This window comes from Indicator indicator, unplaced genomic scaffold (assembly GCF_027791375.1).
Source record: "Indicator indicator isolate 239-I01 unplaced genomic scaffold, UM_Iind_1.1 iindUn_scaffold_54, whole genome shotgun sequence".
NCBI classification, from domain to species: Eukaryota; Metazoa; Chordata; class Aves; order Piciformes; family Indicatoridae; genus Indicator; species Indicator indicator.
Genome location: NW_026539189.1, coordinates 17860 through 34556, shown reverse-complemented (window position 1 = coordinate 34556; position 16697 = coordinate 17860). Strand labels below are relative to the sequence as shown.

The 16697-nt window shown below is 63.3% G+C and overlaps 2 protein-coding genes across 2 annotated transcripts; both read left to right on the top strand.

Annotated features, from left to right (window-relative positions):
- SHC2 (SHC adaptor protein 2) lies at window positions 1–4054 on the top strand. The gene is made up of 12 exons (XM_054398455.1): window positions 1–501; window positions 1124–1194; window positions 1543–1603; window positions 1791–1910; window positions 2000–2053; window positions 2224–2275; window positions 2443–2569; window positions 2658–2838; window positions 2922–2988; window positions 3090–3254; window positions 3482–3789; window positions 3926–4054. Exons 1-12 carry the CDS (start codon window positions 1–3, stop codon window positions 4052–4054), a joined length of 1836 nt encoding a protein of 611 aa, XP_054254430.1.
- A 4975-nt stretch (window positions 4055–9029) lies between these two features.
- Window positions 9030–10283, top strand: C2CD4C (C2 calcium dependent domain containing 4C). The gene has a single exon (XM_054398471.1). It carries the CDS (start codon window positions 9030–9032, stop codon window positions 10281–10283), a length of 1254 nt encoding a protein of 417 aa, XP_054254446.1.
- The last annotated feature ends 6414 nt before the right edge of the window (window positions 10284–16697 follow it).

The following is a 16697-nucleotide window of genomic DNA, read 5'->3' as shown; positions in this document are numbered from 1 at the left end:
ATGCTCCCGGAGCCCAAGTATGACCGCTTCCGCGACGAGCCACTGACCGCCCCCATGCCATCGCCGGCCCCCGGGCCGTGCCCCGCGGCGGGCGAGGAGCCCGAGCCTGGTACCACCTTCTGCGCGCTGCTCCCGCGGATGCCGCAGTGGAAGTTCCACGGCCCCGCCGGTTTCCTCGGCCGCGGACCCGCCGCCGCCGCAGCCAACCGGGACCTCTCCGGGCCAACCCGGGTGGGAGGCACAGCGGGGACGCCCTCGGCGCTGGCCGCCGTGCTGGGCGCCTGCGATCCGCTCTGCGCCGCGCCCTGCACCGGACCGGCAGGCGGGCGGCCGCGGGGGGCGGCGGCGGCGACGACGGCGACGGCGGCGGGGCGGGCAGGGGCGGCCCGGGCGGGCGGGGACGAGTGGAGCCGCAAAGGCAGCTTCATCCGCAAACCGGCGCAGGGCTGGCTGCACCCCGACGAGCGGGTGCTGGGGCCCGGCGTCTCCTACATCGTCCGGGTAAGTCCCGCCGGAGCCCGGCCCGGTGCGGGAAGGAGCAAAGCCCCGCCCCGGCCCCACGCGTGTCCGGTGTTCAGCGGTCCGTCCGCTCCTCCCGACGACTGTGGGCCGATCCTCGGGCTCGGGTCCCCCCCAGTTCCCGCTGCCCCAAGCCGGGCTCTGCCGCGGGAGCAGCCGTGGCTCAGGATCACAGGACCCCGTAGTGCCATGGAGAGGAGGGTCCTGGGCAGCCACGCCTGGCACACGCAGCTTGCAACCCCTCGACCCCATCACGGGCAGCCTGACCCTGCTGTACTGCCCGCAGTGTCTAGCACATGCTGGGAGGCATTGCATGGTCCCTGAACAGGCCTGGGGTGGGATGAGGACCAGCGGGGGCAGAGGGACTTTTGGGGCTGGAATCCAGCAGCTTTCAACCCCCCACCAGGATGTCACAGGCCGTAGAGCACTGATGAGTCTGTCAGGTCTGTCAGGATGGGGTGGGGGGCAAAAGGGCACCGTGTGATCTGTGGAGCTTGGTGTTGGAAGGGGCTCTGCTTGCTGGCACCCAGCTCCTCTCCATCAGCTGCCCTGGGCTGCTGGTGGGGGGCTGGAGGAGGCTGCTCTGACCGTGTTCCCCCCGCAGTACATGGGGTGCATCGAGGTGCTGCGTTCCATGAGGTCCCTTGACTTCAACACCCGGACACAGGTCACCAGGTATGACCCTACAGTCCTGCACTCACACCACAGGGGTGCTCTCCCTTCCCCAGGGCCCTATGGAGATGGTGGAGGGCAAGTGGCCAGAGACTGGGGGAGGGCTCTGCCCCATGGGATCCACCCTGCGGGGACGCAGATGAAGGGCACTGCTGTGGATCAATGGCTGGAAAGAGGAGAAGGGAGGTGGCCCTGGCCAGGATTACGCAGGGCAGTGCTGCGGGGACACTGCAGTGCCCAGAACCATGGGAGATGATGCCCCCAGACCCTGCAGAGCTGTGGGTCAGAGGGCAGCTAGGAAGGGGTCTGGGGGTCTGCAGCCGTAACCCAGCCATGGGCTGTGGCTTGCAGGGAAGCCATCAACAGACTGTACGAGGCAGTGCCGGGGGTGAAGGGCATCTGGAAGAAGAAGGTGAGTTTCCACCCAGCCTTTCCTTCCCTAGGCATCTTCCAGGGGCAAGCCAGGGTGCTGGGGAAGGGGGTGGGGGGCTGTTCTGTTCATGGGGCAGAGCCTGGGGTCTCTTAGGTCAAGCCTCCTTCACCTCAGGGTACCTGGTCCTGGTGCACTCCATCACCCCCACTATACTCTCTCCCACCAGGCTCCCAACAAAGCTCTCTTCTCCATCCTGGGCAAGAGCAACCTCCGCTTCGCTGGCATGAGCATTGCTGTCAACATCTCCGTCGATGGGCTCAACCTCATGATCCCCACCACACGCCAGGTGGGAGCCATCCCCTTACCACCCCCCCAGCCTCTCAGGGGGCTGATGGCCCTTGCCCTAACCCCTGCTGGGCCACGTCCCCTCCACAGATCATCGCCAACCACCACATGCAATCCATCTCCTTCGCCTCTGGCGGGGACACGGTGAGGCCCATGCACCCCAGCCCTCCTCTGGCTGCCATCCCTTGGGGGCAGTGGGGACAGGGGCCACCCTGTGGCAGGTGGGGCTGGGGCTGAGCCCACCTCAGCACCCCCAGCCCCACTCCCCACCTGGCAGCAGGACACAGGCCCTGAGCTGCCCCTGTGCCCCCCAGGACACTACAGACTACGTCGCCTATGTCGCCAAGGACCCCATCAACCAGAGAGGTGATGCTGGTCCCTGTGCCCAAGAGCTCTGGGGAAGAGGAGGATGGGGGATGAAGGCTGGAGGAGGGGGTCCCTCATGAGACGCACAAGAGGCACCTCCAGGTGGTCCCAGAGGGGTGATGGGAGTGTGGGGGAAACCCTTGAGCCATCTGTCCATCTGTCCACAGCCTGCCACATCCTGGAGTGCTGTGAGGGGCTGGCTCAGAGTGTCATCAGCACAGTGGGACAGGCCTTCGAGCTACGCTTCAAGCAGTACCTCCACAGCCCCCCCAAGGTGGTGGTACCCCCGGACAGGTAGGGGGCTGGGGGGCTAAGTCTCCCCAGCTTGAGGAGGGGGGCTGAACCAGGCAGGTTGTCCCCAGCTTGCCTGTCCCTGCTGCAGGGTACTGGGTGCAGAGGAGTCAGCCTGGGGGGAGGATGAAGAGACAGCTGAGCACGATTACTACAACAGCATCCCGGGAAAGGAGCCTCCCCCCGGGGGGCTGATCGACTCCCGGCTCCGGCATGGTGCCGTCCTGGGCCACATCCACACACAGCCTTCCAGCTCCAGCCCCCCCAGCCAGGTGAGCCCATGGGGCTGCTGCCACCCCTGCTGCAGGGGTCCCAGGCAGGTTATCTCCATGCCCTCACTCTTCTCTCTCTCCAGGGTGGGCTTACATTCAGGAGAGACCACAGTAGCCAGCTGGGGCCACCCTGGGACTTGGAGAGCCAGAGTGGGTACCACTGCGGGGGGTGTGGGGGGACTCTGGGAACCATAAGTGGGGGACCCCACGGCTCTACCCTGCCTGGGCTGATGGCAGGATGGTCCTTGCAGGCCAGGCCTGTGACGGGTACCTGCAGGCAGACAGTCAGTGCCTGGGGCCAAGGGACTACGAGGAGCACATGTATGTGAACACACAGAGCCTGGACGCCTGGCAGCCGGAGGCAGCAGCCCGAGGGGCACCCGAGGAGAGCCCCAAGAAAGACCTCTTTGACATGAGTAAGCCACCAATGCTGGGAGGTATCCAGCACAGGACCTGCTGCGCAGGGACTGAGCTGTGCCAGCAGAGTGCCTGTGCTGGCCGTGCCCAGCGTGGTGCCAGGCTGAGCACTGGGGGCTGCGCGCTGGGGGCCGTGCCCAGGGCAGGGGTGCAGGTGTGTGCCCCATCTGCTTGACCCTACCTGATGCCCCCATGGGTGATGTGCCACAAAGCCTGGCTCCCACAGGGCCGTTCGAGGATGCCCTGAAGCTCCACGAGTGCATCGCGGGGGGGGGCAGCAGCGGCGGCCCCCGCATCGAGGACCAGTGGCCGAGTCCCCCCACGCGCAAGGCTCCCATTGCCCCCACGGAGGAGCAGCTGCGGCGGGAGCCGTGGTACCACGGCAAGATGAGCCGGAGGGATGCCGAGAGACTCCTGCAGATGGATGGAGACTTCCTGGTGCGGGACAGCCTCACCAACCCCGGGCAGTATGTGCTGACCGGCATGCACAGCGGGCAGCCCAAGCACCTGCTGCTGGTGGATCCTGAGGGCGTGGTAAGGGCGGGACGCGGGGAGGGGATGCTAGAAGGCTGTCCGTGGGGGCGGGCGGATGCTGGAGGGCTGTAGATGGACCCCCGCGCAGGAGGCAGCTCTCCTGGGTTCAGGACGGCTTCCTTCACCTTGCCCCCAGGTGAGGACCAAGGACGTGCTGTTTGAGAGCATCAGCCACCTCATCAGCCACCACCGGCAGAACGAGCAGCCCATCGTGGCTGCAGAGAGCGAGCTGCACCTCCGCCAGATTGTCCAGAGGAAGCAGTGATACCGGGGGGGGGGGGGGGGGGGGGAAGGGGGGGGCGGTACGTGAGCCCCCAAACCACTCCTCTGGCACCGCACCGGCACTGGCCCTGCCCCAGCCCTGGGGCAAAACCAGGCTCCCTCTGCTCTCCCCTTCTCCAATTGTCCCTCGGGAGGAAGCCAAGCACCGCCCCACACACCCCGGGGTCAGGTTCCCCATCCCCCTCTCCCCTGTGGGGCTTCATGGTCCCTGGCTCCAGAGGGCCTCTGTTCCACCGCTGCCTCCCCTCGATGGTCCACACGGTGCCCCTTGCCCAGCTGGACACCAGGATGTTGAGTCCACCATGCAGTGGGAGCAAGTGGGTGGCCTAGCCAGGAAGGACAAAGTTCAAACCTGGTTGGGGCAGTGCTGCCTGCTCCTGCCTGGGGCTGTCCCCGGGGCCAGCTCCATCCCAGCACAAGGAACTGCTTTCCACAACGATGGAGCAAATGGGAATGGGACTGGGTGGAGGAGCCTGATCCGAGGGCTCACGCGGTGGGATGGGGAGAGCAGGCTTGACGGGGGCTGGTGTGTGTACCCGTGTGTGTGTATCCGTGTCCGTGGGTGTATCCGTGGGTGTATCCGTGTCCGTGTGTGCACAGGTGTGTGAGGGACAGCCTGGGACCCGCCCCTTGCCCTCGGAGCTGTTCCTCTCACTTCAACGCTGCGGCTCAGGACCCAGCTCCCTGCCTCGCTCCCTCGTCTCTGCCAGGACATTCAGGGGACTGCCCCTATCCTTGGGGTTCCCCCATCAGTGGGGACTGTACCCCCCTGGCTTGGCTCTGCCCGTGGGGCTAGGTACAACTGTCTCTTGGAGGGTGATGCTGCTGGATGTCCCTTTTGATCCCACATTTCCAGCTGGATTCTCCCCAGGAGTGCCTATCGTGAGGTTCTCAGCAGCCCCAAGCCTCTGTAGCCCTCCCCGGGCGGGGCCCAGGAGGAAGCTGCTGGGGGGAAGGCACGGGGCAGGGGTGAGCTACCAGCACTGGCTCATGGGCCGGGGGTGCTGGGAGGAGAAGTGTCCCATGACCCCCGGGGACCTCCCCCGGCCGGCTCGGGGCTTCAGCAGGTTTTTATGGCACACCCAGCCCCTTCTCCAGTGTGTCTGGCCCTCGGCACGGGTTTGTGGTTTGGGATACGTTTCTAATTAAACCTGGAAATGAGCAAGGTGCCCAGGTTGTTCCTGCCACCCCCGGGCATGGTGCTGGGACCTGTGGCTGAAGGCTCAAGGGGCCCAGGTAGACAGAGGGTGCTGGAACGGTGTCTCACTCAGCACCAACTCCTGGTCAGTCCCACGTCAGTGGTGGCAGCCTGCCCCATCCCATCCTGATTGGTCATTCTTTTCTCTGTACCCCTGGATCACCCTGTGCCCCTTCTGCACCTGGGTCACCCCCTGGCCTCCCAGCTCCAGAGTGGGCTGTGGCACTCTGGGCTTGGCCACTAGGTGTTGTTCCTGCATGACACTTTCTCCCACCTGGCATCTGCCTACCCTGCCTGCTCCCTCTGCCTGCAGTCTCACCTGCCACCTCTGCCCATGGCCATCCACCTCCAAGCCTCCTGGCAGGGCTTTATCTGTCTCCTACCACCACCAGGCTGGCACTGAGCAGCCTGGAGCCAAGTTGTCACCTGGTCAGGAACATGGCAGCCAGCAGAGCAGGAGCCCCTCGATGGGCCTGGATGTGGTTCCCAGTTCCGTGGCACTGCCAGGTTGGGCTGGAATTGGTGGGGGCAGGAGAACGCAGCCCTGGTGCTGCTGGAACTCAGTCCAGTGGGATGCTGGACTCTGAACCACTGGACACCTGCACCAGGTGGGCAGCATCCACCAGCAGGTCTGGCACCAGCAGGTGCTGGTAGCCCATCCTGGCTCTGCTCTGCGTTCCCAGTGCTGCCACCATGCCACCAGCACCCACCTTAGGGAGCAGGATCAGGCTGGCACCCTCTGCTTGTCGCTGGGGACGGGCCCCTTCCTGGGACAGGGGGCTGCTGGGTGCTGGCAGAGCCAAGGAATAAAAAGAAGGCCCTAAATAAAGCCCAGGAAGGCCAGGTGTAATTTTCCATTGATAGCTGGGTACCTGCAGGGACACAGCAGGGACGTGGCACTTCCATCTCAGCTGCTATTTTTTGTCATGTAGTAATGCGTCTGCCAGGGTAATTGCTCCCTTCCCTCAATAGCAGAGGCAGGAAAAGGCAGTGAGAGCCCAGAAAAGGCAGTGAGAGCCCAGACTTGCTTCTTTCAAGCCCAAGCCATTCATCAGCTGCTGCTGGCTGCACCACGATCCTCAGCCCTGGGGGGATGCTGCTGTGAGGGGGCTGAAGAGCTGCTGGGGCTTTGGCTTTAGGGGGTTAACCACTTCCTTTGGGGCTGGTGTGTGATGCAAAATGGTCTTGGTGGTCTGAGGGGTCTGCCCACACCAGCCCTGGGTTGTAGGGCTGCTGGATGGGGGGGCTCAGGGATCCTTGAGAGGCTCCTGCTGTAGGGGAGCATCCCAAGGCTACCCAGCATCAGGGTAGGACCCTGTGGGGGGAGGTGAGATGGGAGGGCAGCAGTGTGTTCTTGGAACAAAAAACAATTAAACCAAATATGAGGCCTTGATTGAGTTAAGGATAGACATGAAAAATGTAGTCAGGGCACCAGCTGGATAAGCAGTATGTGCCATGCTGCTGCCCAGGGGGCTATAGGAAGGGCACAGTCCATAGCCCAGGATCTGGAATCCTGGTGCCAGCCCCCTCCCCTCACCGAGCTCTCTCCTTTCCAGCTTCCAGCAGGTGGTAGCACATTGCTGGTTCTGCCATCCATGGCTCTAGCCCTTGCAGTGTCCTCATCCCTCCAGTGTCCCCAGCTCTTGCAGTGTCCCCATCCCTGCCAGAATTCCCATCCCTCCAGTGCCCCCAGGCCTGCCAGCAATCCCAACCCTCCAGCATCCTCAGCCAGGCATTGCTTGCCCATGGTGCCATGCCCAGGTGTTTGCAGGAGCTGCAGCCACCAGCCTGGTACGAGGGACCCCAATCCACCAGGGAGGCAGCTCTGGAGCCCCAGGAGTTGTCTCCTCTTGGCATCCTGCACTGCCCAGATGAATGGAGAGCCCTGGATGATGGGGAGGCTGGCAAGGACAGGCATCCATCCTTCCCAGCTCCATGCTGCTGGGTGCCAAGTGAAGGTCCAGAATCTGTTTTGGAGGCCCTGGAAACCTTGGTTTCTGTTGCCCCTGTGAGTGTTTGCTCTCTGCCTGTTTCTGTTCCGGGTTCTTCAGCTCCTGCTGCACATCAGGGCTGGGGTGTTTGGGAGCTCAACGTCTCTGCCTGAGTGTTGCAGCTCATCTCCTGCATCAAACCTGGAAGCTCTGTCCAAGCTGAGCTGAGGCAAGCTCAGTCCACTCTGCTCCCCTCCGTGCCCCTGCCTCCAGCTCCTCTGCTTGTCTCAGAGCCCTGAGCCGAGTGGGCAGGGCTGGCCCCGCTCCAGCTCTCTATTATCTCAAGGGAACTCAACGATTCCTGCCCCTTGTTTACCCAGCGTTGTGCAGGGTGGAGGAAAGGCAAACATCAACCTTTTGTTTACCAGCCTCCCCTGCCCGTGAACCTCGGCCTCCTCTCCTGACCTTCATCCTCCCTCTTGTCCCTGCTGGACCCAGGACATAGCACCCCGCAGTGCAGAGCCAGGGGCCAGCCAAGATGTCCTCAAGATGCCCCTGCCCAGACCGCCCCCCTCCCTGGCTCCTGGCTGGCTCCTGCTCCTCACACTCCCCATTCCGAGGGTCCCAGCACCGTTTTCCTGTGCACCTACCCTGTTTTGAGCGTCCTGCCCACCATAGCAGCACCGGGGCCTTCAGCGATGCTCTGTGGCCCTAGTGCCACCCGGGCTGCCTCCTGCCCCAGGCTGTCGCAGCCAGGTGCCGGTGAGGGGTGTGACATGTGGCGCTGCCACCCCCTGCCACACTAAACCCCTTCAGGCACCCGACAGCTCTCGGCTTTGTTCCGCGCCGTGATGAGCTCAAGAGCTGTGAGGAGAAAGCGCCCGGGGTGTGGTGGGGGTGTGAACGGTCTCACCGGCTTCGGTCCTCGGTAGCGCTGGGGATGGGCACGGGGCTGTCGCCGTCCCGCTGCTGCCCCCATTCTGGCTCAGGGTCCCCCGCTCCCGGTCCTACCCGAACCCCGGCGCTCCCATAGGCAGGTGCCCGGGTACCCTGGGGCGCAACCGAACCCATCGAGCATCAGCACCCCAGGGTCGCCTGGCCCCGCTCGGTGCCGGTTCTAGTCTCTGCGCCGGTGCCGGTCCCGACGCGGCCGGGGAATTGCGGGGGCGCCGTGCTCGGAGGATTACGGCGGCGCGGGGAAGGAGCGGAGTCGCCACCGCCGCCGCCGCCACCGTATAAAAGCGCGTCCGCGCCCGCCCCGCCCGGGCTGCAGCGGCGGCAGCGGCTCCGCTCCAGGTGCGGCGGCTCCGGCAACTTCCCGTGAGCGGCGGCGCCGGTCGGTCTGTCCAGGCATCGCGTCGCGGCCGCCCCGCCCCGTCCTGTCCCATCGCTCGGAAACCGGCGGTGTCGCCGTGTCCCGCGGGTCCCAATGTCCCTCGGGTATCCCTTGGCCCCGCCTGTTCTTTCCTGTCCACCATCCCCGGGCTGGTGGGGTCCCGGTATCCCTCGGCGCGACCCATTCCTTCCTGTCTACCGCGGGCTGGCGTGTTCCCGCATCCCTCGGAGCGCTCGGTTCTTTCCCGTTTCCCATCCTCGGCTGTCGGGTCCCGGTATTCTTCGGCGCTCCCGGTTGCTTTCCATTCCGCCGGGCTGTCGGGCTGCGGTACCCATCGGCGGGGACGGTTCCTTCCCGTTCCTCCCGGCTGGCGGGTGCCGGTCTTTCGGTGCTGCCGGTCGGCCCCGAGTCTGACGGCTCCAGCTGCCGGTGGCCGGTCCCCGGTGACAGCATTGTCCCTCGGGTCTCTTTCAGCACCGCACCTGGTGACAACATGTGGCTCCTGGAGCGGCTGCGCGGCGTGGCGGAGAACGGCGGGTCCCGGGGCACGGGGCCAGAGGACTCCCCACGGGGATCCCGCTACAGCAATGTCCTCACCCCTGACAAGATCCCCGACTTCTTCATCCCACCCAAGCTGAGTGCAGCACCCGCCGAGGGCCCCGAGACCCCCGCGGCGCCCACCCTGGGCCCCTCAGCCTCCGAGCAGGACCTGTCTGGCCGCAAGACCCCGCGCAGCCCCCGACCATCCAGCCGGTCCCGGTCGCGGGCCACCAGCCGCCACATCATCCAGATCGAGAGCGCCGAGGACGGGGCAGCCGAGGGGAGCTTCGGCACCAACGTGGACCCGCAGTCGCAGACGGCCATGTCCCTGCCCTACGTGCCCAAGGCGCAGACCTCCTACGGTTTCACCACCCTGATGGAGAGCCCCCACACCAGGCGCAAAGAGTCTCTCTTCCACAGCGAGCACAGCAGCCTCTGCCCTTCGCCTGTCACCTCGCCCAGCACCCAGCGCAGAGCCAAAGTCAACGGCGAGAGCCGGCCCCGGACGCCTGCCGACTTGGGCGCAGCCCTCATGCACCCCGGCCGCTACTTCAGCGGTGGCGAGAGCGACACCGGCTCCTCGGCCGAATCCTCGCCCTTCGGCTCCCCGCTGCTCTCCCGCTCCGTCTCCCTGCTGAAGATCTTCAGCCAGGAGAGCCAGTCCAAGGTCATCAAGCTGAAGCACTCGGTGGCCCGCAACAGCTCCCTGTCCACCGACGACAGCTCGGCCGACACCAGCCCCAGCGCCCAGCGCCGCTCCAGGAGTGCCCCGGCCGGGGGGCAGCCACCCACCGCCCTGCTGCCCCTGGACCTGCCACCGGGCTGCGACCGGGAGCACAGCCTGCGGCTCAGCCGGGGCGGCAGCCTGCGCCTGGCCGCCGAGTACGACCCCTCCAACGCCCGGCTGCGTGTGCGGCTGGTCTCTGTCGAGGACCTCTACGATGCCTTGGTCGACCCCCGTAGCATCAACTGCTGCGTCTCGCTGTGCCTCAACCCCGGGAAGCTGCAGAAGCAACGCAGCACCATCGTCAAGAACAGCCGCAACCCCGTCTTCAACGAGGACTTCTTCTTCGACGGGCTGGGCCCTGGCCACGCCAGGAAGATGTCCCTGAAGCTCAAGGTGGTCAACAAAGGCAGCAGCCTTAAGCGGGACACGCTGCTGGGGGAGAAGGAGCTGCCACTCACCTCCCTCCTGTCCTGCCTGTAGGTGCTTGCAGCCAGCCCCCGAGGGAGCTTGCCTGCCCGTGGGGCTGGGGTGAGGGGGGAGCCAGTCCCGGCCCCCAGCCCCGCTGGAGGAGGGTTTGGAAGGGCCCCTCAGAGGAGGGACAGGGCTGTGGTGGAGAGGGGGATCCTCGACAGCGGCTCTGCCAACACCAGGGCAGGCAGGGCTGGTAGCTGCAGTCTCTCCCTTCTGCTTCCTCCCTGCTCTCTCGGGGGCTGCATCTCCTGGAGCCCAGCAGGGAGCTGCTGGTCCCATCTCCACCGGGAAGGATGGATGTCACCTGCTGGGCTCTTCCCTCCCTGGTGGTCTCCAGCTGATCAGCGTGAAGGTTGGAGGTGGGTAGATCTCTGTAGCATACTTACCTCTCTCAAAGCCCCAGCTCCTGGAGTCAGGGGCTAGCATCAGTCTCGGCTTTAATTTAAAAGACAAGTTTCTCCTCTTGAAAACTGCTGAGAAAATACTGCAGAGGTGACCCAAGGGTGGGCCAAGGGAGGTGACCTGGGGGATGAGTCAGGTTTGTGAGTTTTGAGCCTTCCCTGGACTCTTCCTAGCCCTGTGGGACTGCAGGGATGTGCAAGTCAGTTTGATCTGACACCCACAGCCTTCCCAGGAACCTTCCCTGCCCACCCCCAGCAGCGTCCCCTGCTCTGACTCCCATGGGAAGCTGCTCACAGAGCTTCAGGGGCTTTGGGTTTGCCCAGATCTGGGAGGCTGCCTGTGCCCGTCCCCTGCCTGCAGGAGGGAGATGCTTGGTGCTGGTATGGCTTTTGGGGGTCACCTGGCATCTCTCATCCTGGGCACAGAGGAGATCACAGGCAGTGTCCCAGCAGGCACGCTTGCTGAACAAAAGCTGAGGTGACAGGAATGGCCCTCCCTGAGTGCTGGTGGCCTGGCTGGCACTGGAGACATCCCCAGGTACTGCTGGGCAGGAGTTGTCAGGCAGAGGTTCCTCCACCCTCTGCCCTCCCTCGTTCATGGGGGCTTGTAAGCAGCTACACCCATGGGAGGGGGGCCTGTGGGGCCACAAAGCCCCTGTGCCCACCAAGACCCTCTCACTAAAGGGACTGGCCTGCCCTTGCAGTTTCCTTTGGGGGCACAGTGAGGTGTTGCCACCCCTTCCCACCCCTCCCTGCCCTCCCAGCTGCCTGGCTGGAGGCACTGGGAGGGCAGGGAGGGGGAGGGCAATGCCAGCAGGGGGGGAGGGGTGGGGTGGGGTGTGTGCATTTCTGTGGGCAGATTAAACCAGACACCTCGTCGTTGTTTGGTGTGGTGTTTCCCATCCCGTCGGGCTCTGCATGTTTCCCTCCCTCAGGGCAGCAGGATTCGCCCTGCTCCTGGCTCCTGCCTGCTGCGGCCACGCGTGGCCCCCTCTGTGTTAAACCTCTGTTGGTGGCAGTTGATGTTCCTTCCTTGTCCTTTGCAGCAGCAGCAGATGGCAGATTTCAGTGTGGGCTATTTATATCTGAGGCTGATCTTTCCCGGCGTTGTTTTTACTTCTGTCTGTAAATATGTTTCAGGTGCGTGAGGCATGGCTCTGACAGCGCTGCCGTTGCATGTCGGGGTGGGGTGGGAGTGGGGTGGGGAATCTGGGGTGATCGTGGCTCTTTGTCGTGGTGGAAAACAAACCCTGCAGGACGTAAGGAGCAGACACATCCCTCCGGAGCAGACACACCCCTCCTTCACAGCGGGAGGGGGAGGGATTTTCCCACCTGAGGCTTCCCACTGCTTTCCCCCCCCCCCCGCCCCCTGCGAAACCGACATGGAGGAACTCTCCTTGGTCCTCAAGCGCTCAGGCTTGTCCTGGAGGCAGATGTGGGCTCTGGGGAACGCGGGGTGGGGTGGACAACATCCCCGGGGCTGGGGGCCAACATCCTGCCCCTGAGCGGGATGGTGACATCGCCTGGCTGGCTGCTGCCTGGCAGCCCCATGCACACCTCGCCAGGACGTTGTGGTCCCCAGGGTGCTGTGTCTGAAAAGTGGGACCCAGGTGCTGCTGGTGGGGGGAGGGAGGACCTGGCAGGCAGTGAGGGGAGGGCAAACAGAGCACCAAAATCTTTGCTTAGCTCCTATGAGAGGGCTAGGGGGTGACACACACCCCCCCAGCAGTGCTGTGTGCCTTGGGGTTTGGGGAAAGGGGATGCTGAGAGCGGGGCTCTGGGCTGCTCCTTGGCTTGGGGCTGGCCTGGGGGGAGACCCAAGGGCCTGGGGGCTTATGCTGTCCCTGTCCTCCCCCTGCCTGTGGCAGGGCTGCCCCTCGGTGGAGTGCAGTGGCATGTGGTGAGCCCTGGGATGTGCTGCTGCGAGCCCTGCTCCTGTGGTGGTTGGTGGTGTGGGGGCTGGGACTGTGGCCTGCCTGGGTCTTTCCTCCCTGTAGCTCTTTTCTACTGTTCCTGCTTTGACATTTCTTGTGGCTGGATTTAATGATGCTTTTTTTTTTTTTTTTTTTTTTTGGGGTGACAAAATATATTCATACCTGAATGGAATGTTGGTTTACAGATGACTTCCCCTTTTTAGTGCAATAAAGTCATTTCTAAAACAGATGGAGGTGATGCTCTGGCTCCTGCTTTCCCCATGGTGTTCCCTTTGCTTTTCATTGCCATGGCTGTGGCGTCCCCTGAGCCCATTCATCTTTTCTGTGCTATGGGAAGAGGGAAGGAGAGCTAAGACCCTGGCACTGATCAGCCATGGAGAGGGAAGCAGAGCTAAGACCCTGGCACTGCCCAGCCATGGAGCAGTGACTGCTCTTTGAGGCGGTGCTGCCCATTCCTGATGGCATCACAGGGGCTCAAAACACTTCAGAAGCTTCTTGGTTGCCTTGTGCCAACCAGCTGTGGAGTGAGGTGGAAGAAAATCTCCCGAAAAGGACTGGGGACATGGAGAAAGAGGCTGGTCCTGCTCAGGAGGGGACCCAGGGCCATCCCAGTTGGGTCAGAGCTGAGCTGGGGCACCGCCTGCATGGGGCTGGGGCTGCAGTGAGGGACAGCAGCTTCCCACGCGAGTCCTCCCTCCTCTCCAGCTCCCCCAGCCTGGCCCCTGTGCTCCTGCTCGCCTGTGCTGGTGATTAAAGCTGTGACGATGGTTCTGTGCTGCCCGTCAGCAGCGTGGGCTGGAGCTCTGCCCTCACAGGGGGCTGGCTGCCCAGCAACCCCAGCCCCCTCCGCCCTCCCCCCCAGCCCTTGGGCTGACCTCACGGTGCGGGCGGGGGGTGTGCTCCGAGCTCCGGGAGACCCTCCGGGGCTCTTTGAGGCACCGTGAAGCTCTGACCCCACGGCAGCACAGCGTGGGAGCCTTCTGTGTCACTCTCCGAGCTTCCCAGCCCTTTTCCCTGCAACCCCTTGGCACCTCGGGCTGGCTCTGGCACGTCAGGGGTGAGCTGCTCCGGCAGCATCTCGGTGTGGAAAGAGCCTCGATGGTGTCTGCCCAGCTGCGTCCTTGCCGTGGTGCTGCCGGGCAAGTGCTCCGCGGGGGTGAGCGATGTGGGGGGGTTGGGTGAGCTGCTCTCGGGGTGCCCCCTGGAGCGTTCCCCAGCCCAGCTGTCAGCGTTGAGCACATCTCACCCCGGGTGTTGTTTTCTTTTCCCACCACTTTCCATTTCCAAATCTGCTTTCTCCCCCCTCCCCCCAGCCCTCCCCCCACCCCGCCTAGACGCCGCTGCAGGAACGAGGGAGGTTTGTCTGGTACCCAAATGCCATTTTTCTAATTTCCACCATTCTAATAATTTTGTCAGTTTTTGGCAGAAATAAAAGCTGGGAGCACTAAACAGATCCTCCCTCTCTCCTCCCGCGCCCACAGGGGGCAGGGAAAGCAGCGCGGCGAGGGCTTGGCAGGTGCCAATAATTTGAGGAGTGCTTTTTTCCCTTTCTTTTTCTCTTTTTCTTTTTCCTTTTCGTTTTCTTTTTTCCTTTTCCTTTTCCTTTTTTCCTTTTCCTTTTTTCCTTTTCCTTTTTTCCTTCTCCTTCTCCTCCTTCTCCTCCTCCTCCTCCTTCTCCTTCTCCTTCTCCTTCTCCTTCTCCTTCTCCTTCTCCTTCTCCTTCTCCTTCTCCTTCTCCTTCTCCTTCTCCTTCTCCTCCTCCTCCTCCTTCTCCTTCTCCTTCTCCTTCTCCTTCCCTTTTCAGTTTGCCAGAGGTGTAAAGCTCCAGCAGTTAGCAGTAAAATGAGGCTGATTAAGCTCAGCTGAACAAGAGTGTGGTTGGGGTCAGCAGGAACACACACACACACAAAAAAATCCCTGGAAAGTGTTCAACCTTCAAAGCAATGGAAGAGGGGTTGGAGAAGGGCATCTCGTGGGGGAAGATTTAACTCTGAATTTGTAATCAAGCCTCTGTGGGAAGGAAACGTGGCTGCTGCCTGCCCTGGGCTGGGCCCAGGAGGGATGAGGTCAGGTTGGGATGAGTTTCAGCGTTGGAAGATGCTGGTGGTAACCAGGGGGTGGGGGGAGCAGGGGGATCTGTTCCCCTCTCTACATTGCAGCAGAGGCAGAGATGCTTCAATGAAGCTGAGAGTAAAGGCAGCTCTGCCCATTGCTGGCGATGCCCAGGCTGAGGGATGCTCCAGCTCTGGCAACTCTCCCCTGCCCAGGGGACCCTCTGCCTGGGGATCCCTGTGCCAGGGGGTCCCTCTGCTCAGGAGTCCCTCTGCCCAGAGATCCCTTTGCCTGTGGGACCCTTTGCCCAGAGACCCCTCTGCCTGGGGGTCCCTCTGCCCAGAGATCCCTCTGCCTGGGAGACCCTTTGCCCAGAGACCCCTCTGCCTGGGGGTCCCCAGCCCACTCCAGCCATGTCAGTGGGGATGGCACAGAGCACGTTTGGGGCACTGGAATGCCAGGAGGAAATTGAGACAGGGTGGGGAGTGCTGGACTAGAGGAGCTGGTGGCAGCCCTTATCTCCAGAGCAAGGCAGACCTGGGTGAGGTGTGCACAGACCTGGGCTATTTTTAGCCCTTATCCCCACAACACGAGGACTCAATTCTGAGACAATTGCTGGGAGCTCGTTTGGATCTGGAAAGGGAGGGAGGGAGGGAGGGAGGGAGAGGGCAAAGGAAGGGCTCAGTCTCATCTGGGACTTGTGGTGGGACCCTGAAGGGTGTCCCCGGGGGGTGGCCAGTGAAGCTGTCCCCATGGGGGTTTCAATCTGTCCCCCCAGCCAGCTGAAGGAGCCCAGAGGTCCTCAGCAGTGGCTGGAACAGTTTTTGGCTGAGCTGGGCTGTAACAACTGCTTCTCCTCTCCAGGGTTTTGGGTGCTTTTGGGGCTGGGGGAGCCTCGAATGCCCCCCTGGGGAGCCTGAGCTTGGTCATATCCCTCCTCTCCAGCCCTGACCCGGCTGCTGATTTCCCGGTTTGGTCAGAAAAAGCATCTTCCCGTTGCCTGGCAACCCTTGGCAGCCCGGTCCAGCAGTGGATGTGAGACTTGGGGGGCGGGGGAGGGTGGTGGCTCTCCAAGGGGGAATTCTTCCCCATGCGCAGCCCTCACAAGGCTGGTACCCGGGGCCAGGGACCATGGGGGATGCTCGGTGCCATGGGGGGCATGGTGTGTGTGAAGCCACCACAGTGTTTCCTGAGCATGGGGAGGGGGGGAGGAGAGCATGATTTCCCAGTGGGCTCCTAGCTGTGCCCGGGGTGTGAAGCTGCTGCCCATGGTGGTGTCACTGCTGCCCAGCCCAGCCCAGCCCCTTTGATGATGATGGCTCCCCCAGGACATGGCTCACCAGGCATCCAGCTGTCAGATGGCACCAAATAGCCTCTGGGGTGAGAAAAGCCTGGCACCCACTCAGGGTGGAACCCTTGCAGCCTGGTACCCACTCAGGGTAGAACCCTTGCAGCCTGGCACCCACTCAGGGTAGAACCCTTGCAGCCATCACTGCCCTGCAGTGGATGACAGCTCTGCACAACACCCACACCCCCCGCCCTGGTTGGTGGCAGCCACCTTTGCCAGCCCCCTCCCCCATGAGGGCAGCAGCTGTGGGAGTGGGGGTGAAGTGCCCAATGCCCATCGCTGAGCCATGGCCCTGCCCCAGCGCCGGTCGGGTGCCTGTAGCACCTCTGCTGCGTGGCTCTGGTCCTACCTGGCACTGATCTGAGGACATGCAGGACTGGGCATGTGGGTGTGTGGCAGGGAAGTGGCGAGCACAGCCCAGGCAGTGCCAGCTGCACGTGAGCATCGGCCTGCCCTGGCACACGCTCGCCCTCGCTTTATTGCAGCCATTTGTCTTCCATGGCAGCGTCTGTTCCAAAGCAGAGAGGAGAGGCTCCTGCTGTTCCTGGGAGGAAAACAGAACTTTATTGCATCTCACCAGCCCTTGCAGCCTCATCAGATGAGAGGGAAAGCCAGAGGAGAGCGATTCTCCTTTGCTTCCTCCTGAGCGCCTGTGCCCTGGCACCCTGAGGCACCTGGCATGGGCTGT